The sequence below is a fragment of the Chionomys nivalis genome, chromosome 1, assembly GCF_950005125.1.
Source record: "Chionomys nivalis chromosome 1, mChiNiv1.1, whole genome shotgun sequence".
NCBI lineage: Eukaryota > Metazoa > Chordata > Mammalia > Rodentia > Cricetidae > Chionomys > Chionomys nivalis.
Genome location: NC_080086.1, coordinates 25769791 through 25792865, shown reverse-complemented (window position 1 = coordinate 25792865; position 23075 = coordinate 25769791). Strand labels below are relative to the sequence as shown.

The 23075-nt window shown below is 45.4% G+C and overlaps 1 protein-coding gene across 1 annotated transcript in view; it reads left to right on the top strand.

Annotated features, from left to right (window-relative positions):
- The window catches only part of Vwf (von Willebrand factor), a 155276-nt gene that overhangs the window by 6671 nt on the left and 125530 nt on the right, over positions 1-23075 (top strand). The window contains exons 4-6 of the mRNA XM_057772108.1: positions 17399-17501; positions 17769-17977; positions 22574-22698. Of these exons, the coding sequence (XP_057628091.1) occupies positions 17399-17501; positions 17769-17977; positions 22574-22698 (437 nt within the window). The remainder of the gene's footprint in view (positions 1-17398; positions 17502-17768; positions 17978-22573; positions 22699-23075) is intronic.

Sequence of the window (23075 nt, the reverse complement as noted above, 5' to 3'; positions counted from 1 at the left end):
CTTGCCAATGTTCATTTTCTGCCCAAAATGAATAAATTTCAGCATTAGTAAAAGGTACCACAATTTTTTTCTGGGTCTATTCCTGCTAATTGATGAAGTCTTAATTTTCCTTTCAGAATCAATTCAGAAATTTTTTCTACACAGGTCTTTAATATTTTTTCTCTTTGTGTGGTAAAATATCCATCTGAAGATATTATCTTCTCTCTGCATAAGAATTCCTATAGGAGAATGAGTAGAAGGTAAAATAACCAGACCACAGTCGAGCTCTGGCTCTAAGCAATCTACATGTGTATTCTGTCATTTCTGTTCTACCACATCAATTGCCTCTCAGCTTCAGCTTCAGTTTATAGTTTTCTTGCACTATTTAAGTCCTCATCACCTCATAAAGTCTGAAATAAATTACTTAGTTCTTGAGCTGCTAGTCCAATTGTGGGCCATAGCCAATTACTTATCTCCCAGAAATTCTTGAAATTTATTAATTGTTCATAATTGATCTCTCCTGATTTGTACTTTCTGTGGTTGAATTTTCTATAAACCTATCTTATATCCTAAATAATTAATAAAATCTCCTCTTTGTGTTTTTTCAGGAGCAAATTTGTAATCCCCAACAAGGCAAAATTCTTTTTACTTCATCAAACATTTTTCTAAAGTATCTGTCTCTGAAACAACTGATTTCATCCATATAGTGGTAACTTATAGATTGAGGAAACTGATTAAAAATCATTTCCAATGGCTGTTGTACAAAATATTGACACAAAATAGGGCTGTTTAACATCCTTTGTGAAAGAATTTTCTACTGATATCTTTTAACAGGCTGAGAATTGCACTGTGATGGCAAAATTTTCTCTATCCTGTTCCTGCAAAAGTATAGTAAAAAAAGCAGCCTTTTAAATCAATTACTATGAGAGACTATCCTTTAGGTAATAAAGAAGGAAATGGAATTTCAGGTTGTAAAGGGCCTATTTGCTGAATCACCTTATATAAGGATTTAAATCTGTTAAAATTCTCCATATGTAGCTTTTGGAGCCTGTGCTGGTACTCACTCTGTAACCCAGGCTGGCCTTGAACTCACAGAAATCTGCCTGCTTCTTCCTCCCAAGTGCTGGGATTATAAGTGTGTGCCACCATTTCCTGGCCCAGATTTCTTTTTAATAACAAATACAGGAGAATTCCAAGAACTGGTTGATTCTTCATTATGTTGATATTTAGTTGCTCCTGTACCAGCTGTTCTAATGCCTGTAATTTTTCTGATGTCAAAGGCCATTGTTCCACCCAAATAGGTTTGTCAGTTAGCCATTTTAAAGGTAGGGTTGTTGGTACCTTTGAAAGATCAGCAGCTGTCATGCCCTGCTTATATACAACCTAAACAATTGGTCACTGTCCTTGATAATACATTTTAATATTTTTCTCAGAAGCATATGTTAATTTTCAGTTTGTTTTTGAGATTGAAAGAATGTTAATATATGTTTTCCATTGTTGCAACAATTTACATCCCATAAATTTATTGCTATGTTAACCACATATGGTTTTAGTTTCCTGTCTGTCTTTCTAGTCCTATACACTTAACCCATTTTGCACTTTGTTATACCTGAGATAAAGAATAAATTCCTAGAAGCTGAATATTTACCTCCTGAAGAGTTCAATCTGGGTGCCAAGATTTTGGTGAAATTATTGTCACATCTACATCTGTGTTTACAAAGCCCTCAATTTTATACCATTTATCTGTATTTTTAGCTTTGGTCTTTGATTATTTATAGAAGTTTGCCAAAATATTTCTTTTACGGTCTCTCTTGAAAATTTTGTTTGATCTACTGAAGCTGTTCTGTTATCTACAGCAGTGTGTTTTTTTTTAACAACAGACATTTAATCTTTTAATTGCTCTGCAGCATGGTTTCCCCAAAGCTGACAGAGTATGATTGAGCCAGATTTGATATTGGGGCCTGCAAGTAGCCCCCTAAGGTGTCTCCCAATGTCAAAGGATTACCTTGCCTGTCTCATATTGATCTGCATTCATTAGTCCAATGCTGACCTTTGCTACACCTTTATTCATATTCCAGAGGGCTGGAGACTTCTGTTTGGATTATCTCTAGAAAAAACATGACTTCTAGGAATGCCTTGCCTACAATCCCTTTTCAGATGACCTTGTTTACCACAATTAAAACATTTGACCTTTTGAGTTTTCTCAAAATTTTTAGAAATCACTTCTCCTATCCAATATCATTGTAAGTATGAGATTCAATATCAGCCTTATTTTACATCCATCCATCTATGGGTACTGATTTTTCCTTTAAGGCCTAATCACCCTTTTGCATTCTGAATTACCATTTTAAAATTCCAAAGATTCATTAATATTTTCTAACTTCTGGATCTGACATCATTCTCTTTACAGCTAAGATCAAGCTTTGCAAAAAAAAAAAACATCAGTGAAAACTTCCTTTAGGCCTTGTGTAATTTTAGTAAATGACTCAGTCTTCTTTCCTGATTCTTCAACCTTATCCCAAGCATTCAAAGGTGCTATACGGTATAGAACCAAAATGTGATCATTAAATATAGACTGTCTTTGCAAAGCAGCATGCTCGCCCTCACTGGGAAGCTAGTCTTGGGAATTTTCAGTAGCTCTAGCCCTACCTCATTGTTCTATGACATAGCTTCCTCTCTTCACCACGTTTTCCATTGTAACTGAGGACCAACTTCTAGTACTGCTGTTAACTAAGTATTTCCAGTCTTGAGGAATAATTCTGTTCCTAGTTGCCCATGAATTTAATTTCTGCTTCACATAGGATAAATGCAAACCATATTAAAAGATCACTTTCTTTTTTCTTTTGGCTTTTTGAGACAGAGTTTCTCTGTAGCTCTGGAGACTGTCCTTGGAACTAGGTCTTATAGATCAGGTTGGCCTTGAACTCACAGAGATCTGTCTGTCCCTGTAGTGAGAGCTGTGGGCCTCTTCCCATAGCCCGGCTCCCGCATGGTTAGCTTTATACCCGAAATAACAACAAACTGTACTCTTTTTTTTTTTTTTTTTTTTTTTTTTTTTTTGGTTTTTCGAGACAGGGTTTCTCTGTGGTTTTGGAGCCTGTCCTGGAACTAGCTCTGTAGACCAGGCTGGTCTCGAACTCACAGAGATCCGCCTGCCTCTGCCTCCCAAGTGCTGGGATTAAAGGCGTGCGCCACCACCGCCCGGCGAACTGTACTCTTTTAAACACTGCTTGGCCCATTAGCTCTAGCCCTTACTGGCTAATTCTCATATCCCGATCAACCCATCTCTAATAATCTATGTAGCACCAGTCTTACCGGGAAAGATTCAGCATGTCTGACCTGGCGGCTTGCTTCATTGCGTCTGCCCTGGAGAGGAGAGCATGGCGTCTGTCTCTCAGAGGAGCTGCCCTGCATCTGAGCTCACTTCCTCTTCCTCCCAGCATTTTGTTCTGTTTACTCCACCCACCTATGTTCTAACCTATGAGGGCCAAGCAGTTTCTTTATTTTTAACCAATGACCTTCCTCCATCATGTCCCTGCCTCCCTAGTGCTGGGATTAAAGGCATGCACCATCACTGCCTAGCTAGGACCACTTTCTTAAATCTCTTCAAATCTAACATTTCTACAGAATTCCAGGTAACTTCTGCATAGCCTTGGGGGCACCTATCATCTGGTGGTCATTCTTGCATGGCAACTGGATAAATTAATATTGGTGTTCTAATAACCTTAGGCTGTTCCTCTTTATTTTCACAATGCAATTGAGTAGTAGGTTTTGCTTTAAAATCCTTCGTTTGTATCTAAGTATTTTTCTTATTTTCATTAGTAGGTCTTTCTAAAGCTTGTATCTTACGAATAATAAGTCTTAAGACTTGTATCTTATCAGCCAATTTTTTCTTATTTTCATTAATAAGTCTTTCTAAAGCTTTCATTTTAGTAGTTAAATTATTATATTTGACAATTTTCAAACCACTTTTTATGATTTTTTAATTCCACACTTTAAAGGATGAGTATTAATTACCAAACTGATAATAATTGCAATCGACAATATGCCCATCTCAGGTAAGTCATTTACCCCCTCATTTAAATTTTTCTTTATCAAACCATCCATAGTAGCACAAAAGGGCCCTAGTGCCCCGCATTGTGATGGTCCCCATTCTTAACTTGGGAAAGATTTTTCTTTCTAATATTATTTAACTCTTTCCTAAAGGACTTCTTAGGCATTTCACTAAACCTGCTGACTTCTTCGTTTGTCTGTCTTGTCAGTGGCAAACTCAGGCCCCTTCTGCAATTTCTAAGCATGAACCTGCTTTCCAGAGGCCTGGCAGTAACTGTGGCGGCACCAGCTGCTGTGACTTCTCTGTCTGTGTGGTCGTGCCACAGGTTGGAGTGCCAAATGTTTTATCTTCGGCATAGTGGCTGTGCCGTAACCTACTGGTATTTCAGCCAGCAATCGTGACTCTGCAGTTACTGGCCTGCTTCTCTGGCAGAGCCCGGCTGCTCAGGCCACAGCTTGGAGGGAATTCTGTTCCCACAGACTCTGACTCTGCCGTTGCTGCTAAAGGTAGCTCAAACTAGATCTCTATCATTCTGTTTATAAACAATGCTTGAGAATCAAAGGCTGGGGTGAAAACCTGCTAGTGCAGAGAGGTTGAGTAGTACCTAGCTAACCTTCTCTCCTTGCTGGTGTCTCCAAAAACAGAGAGCTTCCTTTGGCTCCACCAAACAAAAAAACCTGTGTCACTCCAAATCCCTTCCTACTACTTTCTTTGTATCTCTCTATCTCTCCCAGATGCCTTCTGATGCTCTATGATTGCTTGTGACAACTAGTTGCTAACTCAGTCTCGTGACCCAAGGTGAATCTTAACTAACACAAATGCGAATTCAGGGTTCAAAATGTGATTGAATATCTCCCAACAGAATATTTCCTAAGTTGCCAGAAAAATGCCAATAGTCTACCCGTGTTGTGTCTGGATTCTCACTGCAGCTGTGGGAAGTAGGTATGATCATCTCTGAATACGAATGAAGGACTGCTTCCAAAGAAGGCGGGTTCATCCTTCCTAGGAGGACCTGGGTCCCAGTCTTCAGTCTGTTCAAGCTGAAAGGCACGCTCTCTGCCCTAGGGAGAGAGAGCGCTCCCTAAAGTAGGAGGTAGTGACAGAGAACTAGGGTGTAAGAACTAATCTGTCATGATGTGTGAGGTGGGGATGCTGTAAACCAAGCAAAGGGGTCCTCTGCCTTGGGGAAGTGAGAGGACAGACAGATCTGCATCGTTAAGGAAACACTTTCAGGAACCTGTTAAAACTGGGAAGGCCTTGAGTTCAAGAGGGACTGCTGTAGTGGGGGTTTTGGGGAAGGGGAGAGCAAGAGAGAGGGTCAGACTCCAAAATTCCACAAGGAAGGAAAGAAAGATGATTTTTGGAGTCAAGGATTTGTGTGAGGCCCTTAGTGGAACACTGCAAAAAGGTGCATCAGGGTAAAGAGGGTTCTGGCTAATCCCACTCGATAGGATTCCTGGTGAGGACCAGTCGGAGTGACAGACAGGGAGGGTGGGGGATTAAGATTGGAGCATCTATCTTTGAACATATAACAAGGGTGGGGAATTTTTCTAAACTTCATTAATTAATAGTAATAACAATAATTATTATTAGTGCACATACATGCATGTGCGTCTACATGTGTGAGCGTACCATGGTTCATGTGGAGGTCAGAGAATGACTTTCAGGAGTTGGTTCTCACCTTCTGCCTGGTTGAGTCAGGGTCTCTCTTACAGTTTTTGCTGTTTGCTGTATTCCGAGCTAGCTGGCCCCTGAGCTTCTGGGCCAGTCTCCTCTCTAGCTCTATTTCTCTAATCACCTTGGGAACGCTGGGCTCACAAATGCACACCCCTGCATCTGGCTTTTAAAGATGGGTTCTGGGCTTCAAACTTCTGTCTGTGGGCTTGCTTGCATAGCAGGTGCTTTTTCCTTTTTGAACCATCTCCTCAGTCCTCTTCTCCCCCCCAAACTGGCCCAGTAGGATTCCTATAGATATTGGGCTATGTGGGTAAATACCAGGACAGACTCCCAGGGTAGGCCCTAGTCTCGAGAGAGCTGAAAGGAGCCTGGCACAAGGTTGGCGGCATGCAGGACTTTGCTTGACACATGGGTTGGAGAGCTCCATGGTGGCTTCTCCGTCAGTCATGCTGCGGATTCATGTGCCGTTCTGTGGATGCAGCATGTGTTAAGCTGTTTGGAAAGGGGTAGGCTGACTGTGGCCTTGGCTGTGAGATCCCCTGATTCAGTGTGGCCCAAGCTGGGCTTGAAGTGGAGCATCTCCTGCTTTAACCTTTTGAGTATTGGGGTTATAGGTGTGCACCAACTCTCCTGGCTTCTTCCCACTTCTGAGACGCTCTCCAGTTTTCTGTTTACACAAGCTGGAGTCATCTGAGATGGGGGAACCTCAGTTGATGAAAGGCCTCTCTAAGATCCAGCTGTAGGAAGGCTCATAGGACATTTTCTTAAATAGTGATTGTTGGGGGAGGGACCACCCCATTCTGGGCTGGTGGTCCTCGCTTCTATAAGAGAACAGGCTGAGCAAGCCACGAGGAGCAAGCCAGTAAGCAGCACCCTCTATGGTCTCTGCATCAGCTCCTGCCTCCAGGTTCTACCCTGTTTGAGTTCCTGTCTTGACTTCCTTTGGTGATAAACAGTGCTGTGGAAATGTAAGCCAAAATAAAACAAAAACAAACAAACAACCCCCCCACAAAACCCTTTCATCCTCAGTTTACTTTTTGGTCATGGTGTTTCGTCGCAGTAATAGAAACCCTAAGACACTTTCAATCTTTTTTTTTTTTTTTAATTTTTTTTTCTTTTGAGACAGGGTTTCTCTGTAGCTTGAGCCTGTCCTGGAACTAGCTCTTGTAGATCAGGCTGGCCTCGAACTCACAGAGATCCACCTGCCTCTGCTTCCCAAGTGCTGGGATTAAAGGCGTGCACCACCACTGCCCGGTTCCTAAGACACTTTCTTGGGGTATCTTTGCACTTGTTCTCCTGCCTGTTAGCAAATCTGTCACAGAATGACTCTGGTACCCCTCCATGTTCCCTGTGCTCTAGGAGTCCCCCAAGGGCAAGGACAGTATCTTGTTCCTTTTTCTTTTCTGTTGTTGAGTGGGATCTCTGCCAACAACAACTAGAGAAAGACCTGTGAAGCCTGGTGTTGTGTTGTATTAAAGCAGTGGTTTCCAACCTGTAGGTCATGACCTCTTTCTGGGTTGAAGGACCCTTTAACAGGAGTTGCTAAGACCATCAGATAACACAAATATTTATATTACAATTCACAACAGTAGCAAAATTACAGTTATGAAGTAGCAATAAAAATTTTATGGTTGGGTTTCACCACAACATGAGGAACTGTTTTAAAGGGTCACAGTATTAGGAAGGTTAAGAACCACTGTATTAAAGAAAAGTATTTACCTACAGTGGTGATGCACGCCTTTGATCCCAGCACTCAAGAGGCAGAGGCAGGAGGATCTCTGTGAGTTTGAGGCCAGCCTAGTCTATAGAGCAAGTTCCAGGACAGCCAGGGCTACACAGAGAAACCTTGTGGTGTATCTCCCCACTCCCCAAAAGCAAAGTGACATTTAGGAGCCTTGAGTGTGGGGCTTGGGTTAGCTGGAGAAGACAGGGAGGTTTTCCAAGCACTGGGGGAAGAATGAGCCAGGGAGAGAGGCAGGAGGGAGGGAGGGAGTGTTCCTTGTGAGGAGCCAGGGTGGCAATGACTAAGCCTGGAGAGGTGCATCAGGATCACCCAGGGGACTTCTACAGCTATTGCTTGGTTTTAACCTCTGAGTTCTGATTCCAAAAGCTTGGGAATGAGACCAAGAAGCACATGTCTGGTCATTTCCCTGCTGCTGTGATGTGGGAAAGTCTTCTGTTTTGTGTTGATTTCATTGGTTAAATAAAGAAACTGCCTTGGCCCTTTAATAGGACAGAAAATTAGGTAGGCGGAGTAAACAGAACAGGATGCTGGGAAGAAGACAGTGAGGTCAGACACCATAGCTCTCCTCTCCAAGACAGATGCAGGTTAAGATCCTTTTCGGTAAGCCATCACCTCGTGGTACTACACTCATTAATAGAAATGGGTTAATCAAGATGTGAGAGTTAGCCAGTAAGAGGCTACAGCTAATGGGCCAAGCAGTGTTTAAAAAAAAATACAGTTTCTGTGTAATTATTTCGGGTAAAGCTAGCCAGGTGGCAGGAAGCAGCCCGCTGCTCCTCCTACATTGCTGGAGCTGGTGCTTATGCGGACCAAATGTTGAGAAGCATGGGGTTTGTCTTAGTTAGGGCTGCTATTGCTGTGGTGAACACCACGACCAATGCAACTAGGGGAGAAAAGGGGTTATTCAGCTGATACTTTCACACCACAGTTTGTCATCAAAGCAAGTCAGGATGGGAACTCAAGCAGGGTAGGAACCTGGAGGCAGGAGCTAGTGCAGAGGCCATGGAGGGTGCTGCTTACTGGCTTGCTCCTCTCGGCTTACTCAGACTGATTTCTTATAGAACCCAGGGCCACTTGCCCAGGGACCACCACCCATAATGGGCTGGGCTCATCCCCATCAATTACTATTTAAGAAAATGCCATCCAGGCCTGCCTATGACCTGATCTTATGGAAGCATTTTCTTAATTAAGGTTCCCTCCTCTCAGATTACTTTAGCACGTGTCAAGCTGACATAAAACTATCAGGCACAAGATCGTAATTATGGGTGAGTGGATGAAGCTGAAGTACAGGGTTTTGAATCTGATTGGCTGTGTGTCTTTGTTCCTCACCTATTGCTGTGAAGAGACATCTTGACCAAGGTAAAGTATAGAAGAAACAGTTTATTAAGGCTTACAATTCCATAGGGTGAAGTGATGACCATTGTTATTCCCCAGAAGGCCCCTGAGCATGGCTCACCTGGGGAACTACATTTCCCAGGAGCCCCTAGCGGTCCACGCAAAGGTCCACGCACGCACGTGGGGGACCCTTTAAAAAGGCTGAAACACCGTCCCTTCTCTCTCTTTTTCCCCTTCTCTCCTGCACGCCACAATAAACCTTGCGCTCCGAGTTTTGTTGTGTCTTGCATCCTCCTTTCCCTCCGGTTGCGGCGAAGAAGACAAAGAACAGAAGACGAAGAAGACTAAGACGAACAGAACACAAGACGAAGAGAAGAACAACCATTATGACTGGGAACATGGAAGCAGTCAGGCACGCAGGTGTGGGTCTGGAACAGTAGCAGGGGGCTTACATCCTCATCTGCAGGAAGGAAGCAGAAGGAGCGAGGGAGAGATAACTGTCATGGCTTTTGGAACTTCAGCGCTCACCCCCAGTAAGACACCTCCTCCAGCAAGGATACACCTCCTAATCCTTCCAAATAATTCCACCAACTAGGGACCAAGTATTCAAATATATAAACCTATGAGGGGCATTCTCATTCAAACCACCACAGGGTGTCTGCTCCATTCATCAGACTGGAAGGAAGCAGGGTGGAATCTTGTGCAGCAAGGAAGGGTCAGAAAGAGCTAGAGTACTGGTGAAGGGTGCTGAGAAGAAGCGTCTTAGTCACTGTCAAGGTGTTGTGAAGAGACACTGTGACCACGGCAACTCTTATAAAGGACAGTGTTTAATTGGGGCTGGCTTACAGTTTCAGAGGTTTAGTTCCCCATCTTCATGGTGGGGAGCTTGGCAGCACATAGGCAGACATGGTGCTGGGGAAGGAGCTGAGAGTTCTACATCCAGATCTGCAGGAAGCAGAAAGAGACACGGGCCTGGCTTGAGCATTTTGAAACCCCCAAACCCAACCCAGTGACACAGTTCCTTCAACAAGACCACACCTCCTAAACCCTGTCAAGTGGTACCATGCCCTAATGACCATTCAAATCTATGAGTTTATGGGGGTCGTTCTTACTTAATCCAGCATACCCAGAGATATGGGAAGCAAGGATTGTGTGGCTGGGTCACAGTCACAAGATTGTAGAAGGAGGGCCTGCTTATTTGTCCCAGCCACCCAGAACCAAAAGTAACCACACAGAAACTATATTAATTATAAAACTACTTGGCCCATTAGCTCTAGCTTTTTATTGGCTAACTCCTACATCTTAATTTAACCCATTTCTATTAATCTGTGTATTACCACGAGGTCTTGGCCTACCAGCAAAGTTCTAGCACTTCTATCTCTGGCGGCAGATCCATGGTGTCTCTCCCTGACTCCGCCCTTCTTCCTCCCAGCATTCAGTTCTATCTTCTCTGCCTACCTAAGTTCCGCCCTATCAACAGGCCAAGGCAGTTTCTTTATTCATTAACCAAGAAAAGCAACACACAGACTGAAGGCCCTCCCACACCACAAGATGGGAGCTGCAAAAGGCCAGAGACATCCTCAGGATGTATCAAGCTATGGACGCCACCCTGAACACTGGGCTGTGGGGGTCCCACCTTGCTTCAGAAGCAACAGCTAGGGACTGGTTTAGGAGAGCAGAATCTCCTCCCACCCCAACTAGGAGGCAGGAACTCAGGTCTGCCACTGAGGTGGCCCCAGTGTGTATTCTAAGGGAATTCTCTCTACTTAACCATCATGACAGAGAGGTACAGACATCCTACCTGATGACTGTGGGCACTGGTGCATCAGGATGGAAGGGTAGGAGTAACAGAAGATTGTTTAGACTGTGTCTTGAAACGATCTTTATTTTTATTTGTATGTGTGACTGTATGCCATGTGGATGCTGGAGCCCGCAAGTCCCTAGAGCTACAGAGTTACCTGGTAGAGGCGTTGGGGAGTGCATGCTCCTTACTGCTGAGCCATCTCTCCAGCCTAGACACAAGGTTTTGTCAAGGGAAACAGTATCACTCAGTTTTCTACCCGATGGCTTCAGATTCAGGGAGGGAGACTGATGCCCTGGAGGGGGTTGCTGCCTTGGATCTGTCTGCTTTAGCTTTGTTCTGCTGTGGCTCCTGCCTGGAGACAGGTTAGTAAGCAATACACATTGAATCTTAGGACCAGGCCATACCTTGACAAAAGCCAGTTAAAGGAGGATTCCTTTTGGTTCAGAACTGGCTACAAGGGTAGTCACAAGGTCAGAAGCATGAGGCAGCTGGTCACGTGGCATCCACAACTGGGAAACAGAGAGCAACAGGTGCTTATTGACAAAGACCTTTGCTCTTTCTTGTTCAGTTCAGGACCCAACCCAGGATATGAGGCCATTTATGTTTAGGGTGGGTTTTTCCACTTCACGAGCCCAACCAAGACAATTCTTCTTAGGCATGCTCACAGACCAGCCTAATCTAGATACTCCTTCCCAGACGATTCTTTTCTAGATGGTTCTAGAATCTCTTAAGTCCACAGCTGAGAGTAACCATCACACCCACTTTGACTACTTGGCTCTGGTTAGCACTGGGTTCATCAACTTGCGTCAATCGGCTTATATTCCCCAGGACTTGGAGGCTATGCTCCTGGGGGAGCTGGAAGTGTAGAAAGAGCCATAAACCCTTCTCCATCAGAGTTCCCAGGGAAATGACCGTCTCTTCAGTCTCCTGGCTTTAAGGTTCAGGCAGTGTGAGGCGCAGGTGAGATCAGCTCTTTGAAAATGTGATCTGGTATCCAAACTGTTACAAAAGCACCTGGGCCATCGTAGAACGTCCGTTTATTGAATTCTCACATCAGAATCACACACTGCCGGCCCTCAGTGAACTTCTGTCAAGGTCAGGTTTTCTTTCATGGTAACCCCTCCTGCTACCACACAAGGCTGTACCACAGGCCCAGCCTCGTGAGTTTTCCTTTTCTTTGTTTTGGTTATCCAGGAGGCATTTTGAGATTCAAGGAAGGTCCACGCACTTCCAGATATCCCTGTTGATTCCCCACTGTTTAGGATTCTTATCTCATGACAACTTGCTCCTCTCAAGGGTCCGCGTCAGTCTTCTAGAAGCAGTGGGTCAGAACCCGCTGTAGTGCAAAAGCGCTTTTCTGTAGATTGATCTGTAGATTGGCATTTCCACCCAAATCCCACTATAACATCAGAAAGACGGGTGGTAACTTCTTCTGTGGGTGTTAGTGGTGTGTGAGAGGCAGCTGGAGCAGTGTCGGGGATGGGACTAGAGTCCCGGGTCAAGGGAAGGAACCTGGGCCTTGGGCCCTAGGTTTCCTTTTTAGGCCCAGGATCATTTTGTGCTCAATTGTTCTCCAGTGATATCCGGTTTCCTTGGTTCTAAATAATTTACATTCCTGTCTGGGTGTTTGTGGGCCTTGTTCATATCCTGGGTAAAGTGTTTGTGTCTGTACTTGAAAGCCCACTTGATAGTAAGGGGAGCCCTCCTGTGAGCAGGGTCCCGAGCCAAGGTTTCCTGTCCCCCGAGAGACCCGGGAGTCCTGATTCCTCCTGCTCTGTAGAACCTTCTCTTTCTGACTCATGGCCGCAAGATCTGGCTCCCAAATTAGCCCAAGGAGAACCAAGAGCAACCGGAGTCTGCTGAGTCACTTCCACAGTCCAAGCTTCAACTTTTGTGTTCTGGGTCAGAGCAGAACTGGGTTAGGCATCTGGATGGAGGGCTTTCTGCTGCAGATTCGTGGTTGCTACAGTCGTGTTCCTTAGAAATGCAGTGTCTGAGTGTTTCTCTGATGTCTGAGAGTGATTCTTATATGCTTCAGATGGGACAGAATGTTTCCTGCACCCACTGATGGCATGAGGGTTGATGGCTCACAGCTCACTGAGCATTTTGTTCAAGGCCAGCTAAGATGCCTGGCTGGTTTGTCTTTTTTCTTGGTGGACACCGAGCCCCTCCTTTCCCAGTAGTGGCAGGAAGTGCTGCCTTGGAGGTTTATGGTGCGTGGAGCTCTCTTGTGGGGTCAGTGGACACTTGGAACAGCCTGCTTTCCTGATGGTTGCATAGCATCTGCAGCAGGGAAACAGGGGAATGAGAAGGAAGGAGCTTAGCGTGCCTGTCTGTGTCAGTGGGTTGCTGACCCCGCGGCACCGAGAGATCCTAGTTAGGCAGCTTCATCTGGCCAGAAGACTCGAGATTTGGATCAGAAAACTTGCGTGCTCTGTTCCAGGTGAAAAGTGTAAACCATTCTTAGCCGGAGTGGTTTCCCCACCAGAGGACAACTGCCAGTGTCTGGGTACATGCTACTGTTCTGCTCAGATCACGGAGTCCCCCCAAAACCAACAAGGAGACTTGAGTCCCATATGTAAAAAACAAAGAGCCTTTATTCAAGTTCGAATTCGGACTCTCCATGTGTCCAATGCATTGGCACGATTAGAGAGCCTGGAGCTCAGTTGGGATGGGTTTTTTTTTATAATAGCAAAGGTTGGAAGGGTAAGGTGACCTTGAGTTCAAGCCAAGCCTTTGCTAAATAGTGAGATGCTGTCTCTTGAAGGAAAGAATAAAGAAAGGAAGGGGAAAGGAAGGAAGAAAGGAAGAAAGGATCCAGTTGAGGTCATTGTTGCTCAAATTGAGCTATAAGTCATGGCTGTAACTAGCATTTGCAAAGAATAGCGAATGTCAGAAAACTTCAGCATGAGTGGCACAGGAAAGGGTGGAAACAGAAACCCTGTCCTGGGTCATGAAGAAAATCTGGTTTGACTGTGACACTTAGTAGCCACTTATCCAGATGGCCTCTGAGACCCTCCCCACTGTCATAGCATGTCCATTAAATACCACTAATCCCCAGGCCACTCAGCAGTGGGTGTGGGCCAGCTGCTAAGGTTCTCCACAGTTCTGCCTTCACTGAAGGTCCCAGTGCTAAACCTGACCTGACCCTACACTGGATTTCTGCTGTCTCTGAGTGGCAGATGGGGCCTGGTTACCATAACCAAACTACCCACTTCAGGGGCCCCTATTGTAACAATAGGTGAAGATCCTGGGCCACCAGCTCTGCCCTGCTCACGGTCCGGCTCACCTTGACACTACTGTTCCTGGACTTCCTGATTCTGTCCTGGGGCCCCCCACCGAGAAAGTCCTTCAAATGTTGTGCTGTAGGGCTTGTGACTCTCAGAGTCACCATGTGGGGATCCATATTCCACAGCTTTTATTACACAAAGTTTGTCCTCTTTCTTGTCGCTTTTATGTGTAAGGTAACTTTGAAACGACTGGTCTACTTTCCCTTTTGTTCTAGAAAGAGTTAGGGTGTGTAGTTCAGGTTGGCCTGGAACTTGCGTGGCTCAGATTGTCCTGGAACTCGTGTAGCCCAGGTTGGCTTGGAACTCATGTAGCTCAGGTTGGCCCGGAACTTGCATAGCTCAGTTTGGCCTGGAACTCATGTAGCTCAGGTTGGCCTGGAACTTGCGTAGCTCACATTGGACTGGAACTTGAGTAGCTCAGGTTGGACTGGAACTCGTGTAGCTCAGGTTGGCCTGGATCTTGTATGGCTCAGGTTGGCCTGGATCTTGTGATCATCCTGTTTTGGCCTCCCCAGTACTGGGATCACATACCTCATTTTATCTGGATTTTGCTTCTCTTTTCCTCAGACTTTCTTCTTTGTACGTCAAACTGACCTCATCTTCCTCCTTCTCTTCATTCTCCTCAAGTCTGAGTGCTCCCTCATTCTCCATCCTTCTCTTGGGAAGAGAGGGAGTTCTCATGCTCCCCAACATGGCTCCGGGATCCTTGTTTGATTTTCTTCTGCTGCTATGTTGGGCTGGCAGAATTGCTGGTTCAGAGCTGTGTGGCCAGGGCACCTCCCCAGCTGCCCAGGGGCTTCCTGTGCATTTTCTAGCACCACCCCTAGCCACAGTTTCCCTGGCTCACTTGTTCCCAGACACCTTCCCTGAATCCCCGTCGGAGGGAGAGCCTGCAAGAAGCAATGGCCCACAGGGAGTCCTTTTCTCTTCCTAGGAGGAAGGTGCCTTTTACACCTGATGAGGTTTCCTAGGAAACAAAGACAGAACATCTTTGTCCACCTGCACTGTGAGGTTGGGGATGTGAGGGAAGAATAGACCCAGGGGAGGGAAGTTGAAGGTCATCAGGGTTATGGGTATCTGGATAGAAGGAGAAGAGGCCCTTGACCTCATCATGGGCTCTGTTGGTATGTGTGTGTGCCTCAGGCTAGCCTAAGATGGATTTTGGCTTCGGACCCACAGCAAATGCCAAGGGACAGGAACGATCCTTGTGAGGGTTATCACACTGAAGCTTGATGCTGTTTGTCTTTTAAAAATCATTTTAGTATGGACATTTCCCAGCACATGGAAAAGCTAAAGTAATAGGATATTCATGAGTTTACCACTGAAATTCTACCTTGACTGTTTTATCTGTCACCTATGGTCCTGGATTGCCACTGATGTAACTCCTGTTGCCAGACAGTTCTCTCTCTTTCTCTCTAATTTTTTTTAAAGACAGCACTTCTCTGTGTAGTTTTGTAGCCTATCCTGGAACTCTCTCTGTAGACCAGGCTGGCCTCGAACTCACAGAGATCCGCCTGCCTCTGCCTCCCCAGGGCTGGGATTAAAGGCGTGTGCCATCACCACCTGGGAAGAGAGTACTCACTCTTTAGATGGATTCTCAGGCTGAGGAGATGGCTCAGCAGTTAAGAGCCCATGCTGTGTTTGCAGAGGACGTGTGCATACCCACCTCCCTGCCTCGAACTCTCACACATAGATGTAATTCAAAGAAAAACTTTTTTTAAAAGTTTTTTTAAAACTTTATTTAACTTTATTTCATGTACATTGATATAACGATGTTAGATTCTCTGGAACTGGAGTTACAGACAGGTGCGAGTTGCCATGTGGGTGCTGGGAATTGAACCTGGGTCCTCTGGAAGATCAGTCAGTGCTCTTAACCACTGAGCCATCTCATCAGCCCTCAAAGAAAATCTTTAAAAAAATATCTTTTCTCAGTAAAAGCGCAGAGCAGGCCAGACATTCAGTTTCAAAACCTGTGACTGGGCTGAACGAGGACAATTAGGAGATTGGAGCTGGCTGTGTTTTCTGTTCTAGCATCATTCCGTAAAACAATGAGCTGAGCAGAGGGGGCTGGGGTCTCAGATCGCGAAGGACAAGACACAGAACAGCGATGAGTGCATTCAGTTGACAGAAAGCAGCTACTGGCTGCAGAGCTATTCGTCCTCCCTCTCTGCCTCGCCCCTTCTCTGTCTCACTCTCCCGTATCATTACTTGTTTGCTTGTTTACTCATGTGTGATGCATGGAGGTCAGAGGATGTCTTATGGGGGTCAGTTCTTTTCTTCTGACACGTGGGTCTGGGGATCCATCTCAGGTTATCCAGTTTGGCCGCATACTTTACCCGCCGAGCCATCTCAATAGCTGTCTCACCTGTTTTCTCAGAAGGTTGGGTGAACATCCTAGTTTTTGCTTGGTAACATTTTGATTTCTACACCGGGTCTGTCAAACCTGGTATAGAAGCTCAATTCAAATGGATGATAGTTTATGTTTTGTTTAATGAGTTTGGCACCTTTCTTTCATCCTGGCTGCATTGCTGTGAGGCTCTGCAGAGCGGCCTCTTCAGGAGGTGAAGGGGCTCTGTCTTTAGCTTGCTTCACCAGTGGTCCCGACTATGGTGGCAACATCCCAGATCGGCAGACCTCCCCGAGTCTTCTGTGGGTGTGACTCCACAGGCTTCCTTGATGGTTCTTTACTGAGGAGCTGGAGGTCACAGCCTTCCTCTGGAAGATGAAGATGTATTCACTCATTCCCAAGGCTAGTCTTCCACCTGATTTCTATGCCCTGCTCTCTCTGATGCATTTGACTTTTTGTTGGCTTCACTTAATTTCCTCCAATTTCTGTCTCCAGGGCTCCAGACTCAGGTTCTCTCTTGACCCTTCTGCTTCCTTTATCTGTTACACAGCCTGTTGTCTTTGAATACCCAGACATGGTGTTTCTACAGATCAACTCTGGATTGCTAAGTTTTGAGAATAGATAATGCCTCGCCAATTTACTCTTTCATCCCGGCTTCCATTCCCGTTGTCTCTGTGTCTGCCCCTCACAGCCAGTCCACCGACAGAGACCTTTTTACCAGGCATTTGGCCATACAAACATCACTAGTGGAGATAGCAGTAGTTTATGAGCCCCTGTTCAGTTCTCCCACACTCTGTAAATTTCTCACAGGAAACCATGTGCAGTTAAACAGTGGGGCTTGAGTCCCTATTTTGGACAAACACTGCGTAGATTCTGGCCTGGTGCCTCCTAAGATAGCAGCACTGTGGGAAAGTACTGGGTGCCAGCGGCTCGCACCACTTGTCTTTGTGGCCAGACAACGTGGGTCTTATTCTTACCCCGAGATGACAGACCTCTAGAAGTCCATTGAGGGCTGTGCATTAGAACTTTCAGATAGACAGTAAGATGAGGGAGTGGGCTTTTCAGAGATTTTTGTTGCTCTTTTGTTGAGTCTTTTGGGAGTTTTTCCATGGAGATTACAGAGGCGCTAGTTATTAATTTCGGGGGATACTTTTTTCTTTCCTTTCAGGAAACTTCCAAGATGGCAAGAGAGTGAGCCTGTCTGTGTATCTTGGGGAGTTTTTTGACATCCATTTGTTTGCCAATGGCACCGTCATGCAGGGGGACCGAAGGTAAGTCAGGAACTTTCTAACCAAAGGTGTCCGCTTGGATAGGACCCTGTCTCATACATTCCTCACCCCATCCTAATTTAATGTAGGAAACGGGGCCCAGAGACAGGACTTATACATGCCCAAGGAAGTAAGTAGTGGGGCTGCTGGAGGCCAGGTCTCTGCAGCACTGGGCTAGGATCCTCGATCATTGGGCAGTGCTATCCGAAGCCTGTAACCCGGGGTTGGCTAAGATCCAGAAACCCAGGGAGCTTGTCCTTTGTTCTCCAGCATCTCCATGCCCTATGCCTCCGAAGGGCTCTATCTAGAAACCGAGGCTGGGTACTACAAGCTTTCGAGTGAGGCCTACGGTTTTGTGGCCAGAATTGACGGTGATGGCAACTTCCAAGTCCTGATGTCAGACAGACACTTCAACAAGACCTGTGGGCTGTGTGGTGACTTTAACATCTTTGCTGAAGATGACTTTAGGATGCAGGAAGGTAAGCTATTGTTTGAAGTATTTATAGAGTTTCCAACCTGCTAATTTGGTATCCGTTGACTCTTGTTCGTAATCCATTGAATTTGTGTTTCATAATTTTGATTGTAAACTTATCTTTAGAAGGGTTTTATGCTGAATTTTCAATCTGCTATGAATTTCTGGTTCTGTGTCTCTCCTTTCTCTCTTTTTAATATTTTGAGACAGGGTTTCTCTTTGTAGTCCTGACTGTTCTGGAACTCACTCTGTAGACCAGACTGGTTTTGAATTTACAGAGACCTGCCTGCCTTTGCCTCCTGAATTCTGGGATCAAAGCCATGTACCACCCGTGTCTGGCAGAATTACGGCTCTTTATAGAAGCATACACCTATCTCAAGCCCACGAGAGGCTTTCCCCTTTCTTGATGTTTCCAGGGTAGACCTTTCTTCCCTCCTATCTCGAGCCCAGGTCAAAGAAATAAACTTTCATTTTTCTATTTTTCAGAGAAGATTGTTTTTCCTGTCAGCTTTCACACAGAGAGCCTTCTTGAAGGGTCACACCTTCACGACAGGGTCTGGCTCCACCTCCCCCATCATTCAAGTTCAAGACTCTCCTTTGAAAATATGGCTGCCCTCAGTCTAGTACTCAGACTTGTCTGTTCCGGTTCCCATTTTATCCTTGCTCTTCCTCTTCTCCTTCCCTCATTTTTCTGTCTCTATCTTGAGACTCTGTCTGCTTTTTATGAAGTTATTCGTGACTTCAATAGAACATTTATCAATTGTAATGGCGTAGCTCAGACTCTTCTAATCTACTTTATTGGGAAAGGAGGTCCCAGTCCTCAGACCTTTCTTTCTTATTGTAGGACACACACACATACACACACACACACACATGCACACACACCACCTTATATATGCTCATATATATATATATATATATATATATATATGAGCATGCTATGGGAAAGACAGTGATATTTGTTGGCAAAAGTCCAGTTTTTGGTGCTGTTTTTAGAACTATCCCCAGAAAGAGATTTATTCAATTCAGTTCTCAGTTCAGACCCAATACTATTTGTCCCCAAACAATTAACCTTGTTTCTGATTTCTGAGAGTTCTATCAGCTTGCTTTATTTCTTGATCTCTGAGACCCTCCCCCTTAAGCAATAATATTTGTAATTCCATCTTTTGGAAATCCTTCTGCTTCACTTCATATTTAGCCATAAAGCTTTGCACTATACAAAATCAGGACTGAAAAATATTTTTGAGGCCACCCTAATCTGACTCTTCCTGTACAAATAAGGAGTTAGATGCCCAGGATGAAGGGAGGAGCCCCGATCTTAGACGGGTAAAAGGAACTTCCCATCCACATGAGATCTGTTCTCTACCTCTTCCTTAAGATGTGATGTGAGTGGCTGGGTACCAAAAAGCACCTATCACAGCATCCAGTACCCAGTGGACACTGTGAAAATTTCAGTTCCCTTCATTGGGTTACCCTGGTCTATTAGTTTCCTCTGACTTCCAAGAAGTTACCACACACCAGGTGGCTCAGCACCTTGAGTCAAAGCCTTGGCAGGACAGTGTTCCCTCTTGTAAGCTTGAGGGGAGGACTTGTTCCTTAGTTCTTAAGGTGCTGCTGCAGCCCTGGGCTTGCATCCGTGCCCTTCTGGTCTCTCCCCCATGCATGCCTGCATCTGATTTCCCTCTGCTTGTCCACTGAGGATACACATGACTGCACATAGGACCCACGCAGGTGATCCCAGAGAAGCACCTCCTCCCTAGACCTTTAGCTGAATCACTTAATTAGCTGTATAATATGTATAGAATATTAAAAAATGAACACATCATTGAAGGGGAAATTTCTTTTCTGCTCATCCAACCTTAGATGTCACCTTCTCTTTCGGTAGACACAGTTTATTTCATTCCCATGTGCACTCCTTGACCCCGAATCGCCCTTCCAGCTCTGGCTGTGTAAGAGATGTTACAGAAACAGCAGATAGGAACTACCCTCACAGTGAGTACTCAGCAAGGCTGTCAGGTTGTAGGGACCTTTGTGCAGGCTGTGGAGGTCTTTGAGTCTCCTATGGTAACCGGTAATAGCACGAATGCTCCAAACACAGAAGCGCCTGGGTATTGGAAGCGCCTGGAAGATACAGTGACAGGGGTCTTAGAACTTGCATCACATCCTTATCTTCACTCTGCACAAATGTTCTGAGCATCCAGAATCCACTGTTTCAGAAGGCAGAGCCACACACGTATCCGTGCCCTTCATTAAGGGGCTCACAGTTAAAAACTAGCACAAAGGTCAAAGAGGGTGAAAAGGAACCCAAAGAAAGATAAGAGTTTTTCTGGAGAGTTGCCTGGGGTGCTGAACTCGGAGAAGGGCACACCCCACAAGACTGGATTGGGGAAGGAAGGAGAGCTGGTTCAAAAATGCTGGCTGATCTTGGGCTCTGTTTCCAGGAATGAGTGGAGACGGTCAAAATGATAAAAATGTGCTTGTCTCTAGGACAAAATATCTGAGACCGATAAGAAAGAGAAGGAAGAATCTGTTTTGGGCTCATTCTCACAGTTTCAGGGATTTCAGTCCATAGTCCCCGGTTCCATTAATTCAAGGCCTTGTGCCAAGGTGGGACATCATGGCAAGCGGCTGGGGCAGTTCCTGGGGATCTAGAGAGAGGCTCTGAAGGCATCTCTGGTGTGCTGGGCCCTGGGTGGTCTGAATGCTTGGCCTGCTCACCAGGAACATGTAGAGGAGCCTGCTTCATGGCAGACAGAAAGCAGAACGAAGAAACACAGGGACAAGTCAGGGCAAGGACACATTCTAGGTAAGCCACTTTCTCATTTAGGCTTCCATCTCCTAAATGTCCCCTGTAAATGGACATTTTCTGTTCCAACAGCCTGTTCCCAAATAACCACTCTGAGACTTAATATAAATTATAAATGCTCGACTAATAGCGCAGGCTTATTAGTAACCAGTTCTTACATTTTAATTTAACCCATATTCCTTATTTACACTCTGCCACGTGATGCCACCTTTATTAGCATGGCATGTTCATCTCCTGCTCCTTCTGCATCTGGTGGTGACTCCTCTCACTTTGCCTTTCTTTTTCCCAGAATTCTCTATGTCAGGTTGTCTTGCCCAATTAGCTATGGGCCAATGGGCCAATCAGCTTTTTTTTTTCCCAATAAGAGCAATACATATTCACAGCTTATAGAAGGTACCAGTAGTTTAGGACCAAGTCTTGATCACATGAGCTAGGAGGGGGCCATTTTATACTGGAGCCATGGCAAAGGAGGAGAAGAGTGGTCCGTAGAAAGGGGGAAGGGCATTTCAAGGCATGGAGAAGTGAGGCTGGACAGCGTCACTGGCTCCATCTTTCTTTTAAAATATTTTAAATATTAAATTCACTCAACGACTATTTTTGAGAATCGCATCATTTCTACTCTCTCTCCCCTCCTTTTGTGTGTCTTCTGCTCTCTTCCTCCTATGACCTCTTCTTTATTGCTATACACACATTCACACACACACATCCCTCCTGATGAATCCATTTAGTGTTGCCTTTATATGTATGTATTTGTTCAGGGCTGACCCCTTACCACTGAATAGCCCATTGGGGGCTCATTCCCAGAGGAGACTGATTCTCCCTCTCCCATCAGTCATTAGTTGTCTCTAGAACTTCATCTAGGGGCGGGGCCTTGTCAGAGTTCCCCCATCTATGTTGGCATGTCACTGGTGGTGTCGCTTGTCCAGACAGTCATGTTTTTGACATCTCATGGGTGCAGCTTCTCTGTCATATATAGAAGACACCATGCCTCAACAGACTTCCTGTGTCTCTGGTTTTTCAAATCTTTCTGCTCCTCTTTTGTGAGGTTATTGAGTCTTAGGTGTAGGGGTTGTCTTGTAGGGGTATCAGCTGGGGTTGGGCAAGCCACAGTCAGTTGTCCTCTACATTTGGACCAGCTGTGGATTTCTGCAATGATCTCTATGTTCTGCACACAGAACTTCTCCAATGACATCCTCATCCTCTTTCATGTCACCCCCTTCATTGTATCTTTCCCTCTGACCACAGTTAGTTGTTGTAATAGGAGCGGCGGGGCTGTGTTCCGCCACCCGGCTGCCCGTATGGCTTTACCCAAAATAATTACACGGAAACTGTATTCTTTTAATCACTGCCTGGCCCATTAGTTCCAGCCTCTTATTGGCTAGCTCTTTCATATTGATCTAACCCATTTCTAATATTCTGTGTAGCACCATGAGCTGGCTTACCAGGAAAGATCTTAACCTGCGTCTGTCTGGAGTGGGAGAATCATGGCGACTCCTCACTCGGCTTCTTTCTCCCAACATTCTGTCTGTTTACTCCACCCACCTAAGGGATGGCCTATAAATGGGCCAAGGCAGTTTCTTTATTAAATGAAAGTAACTCCTCCATCAGTTAGTCAAGTCCCTACGCACTTGCTGAGCTCCACTACCCGTGCCCCGCAGTGTGATGCTGAGTACGGTATGACATGCTTGTGGTCCCAGCTAGCAGGAGTTTGATTCAGGCAACAACTGACTGATAGCTGTCATGCAGCCTGGTACAGGCTGAACTGAAGCATCATTTCTTGGGAACTTTTCTCCGTAGGGGCCTTGACCTCCGACCCCTATGACTTTGCCAACTCCTGGGCCCTGAGCAGTGGGGAGCAGCGGTGTAAACGGGCATCTCCTCCCAGCAGTCACTGCAACAGTTCTTCTGGGGACACGCAGAAGGTGGGTAGTCTAGCCTGCATGTGGTCTGGATGGTGTGTGGCTCCTGGAATTAAGCGGGGAACTTGGGCTCTTGGTCCCTTTTCTCTCTTCAAGGGTTGGGTGGGAAATGGGTCCCTCTGGCTGTTCAATATGGAGTGCTCCTGGGTCTTTTTTAATTGAAAACTTATTTTGGCTAGAATTTTTATCTAATTCTAATATTTTCCTTGGCCTTGTACTTTCTTTAAAAAATGGGTGGGTGTGGTCAGTATCTCCACCCCTTTGTGTAGCAATAACAAAACACATGATGCCAGACAATGGAAATTATTATAGTCCTGGAACCTGGGTCAAGGATGAAAGTGCTGGTATCTGTTATCTGGTAAGGATGCTCCCTCCGTCTC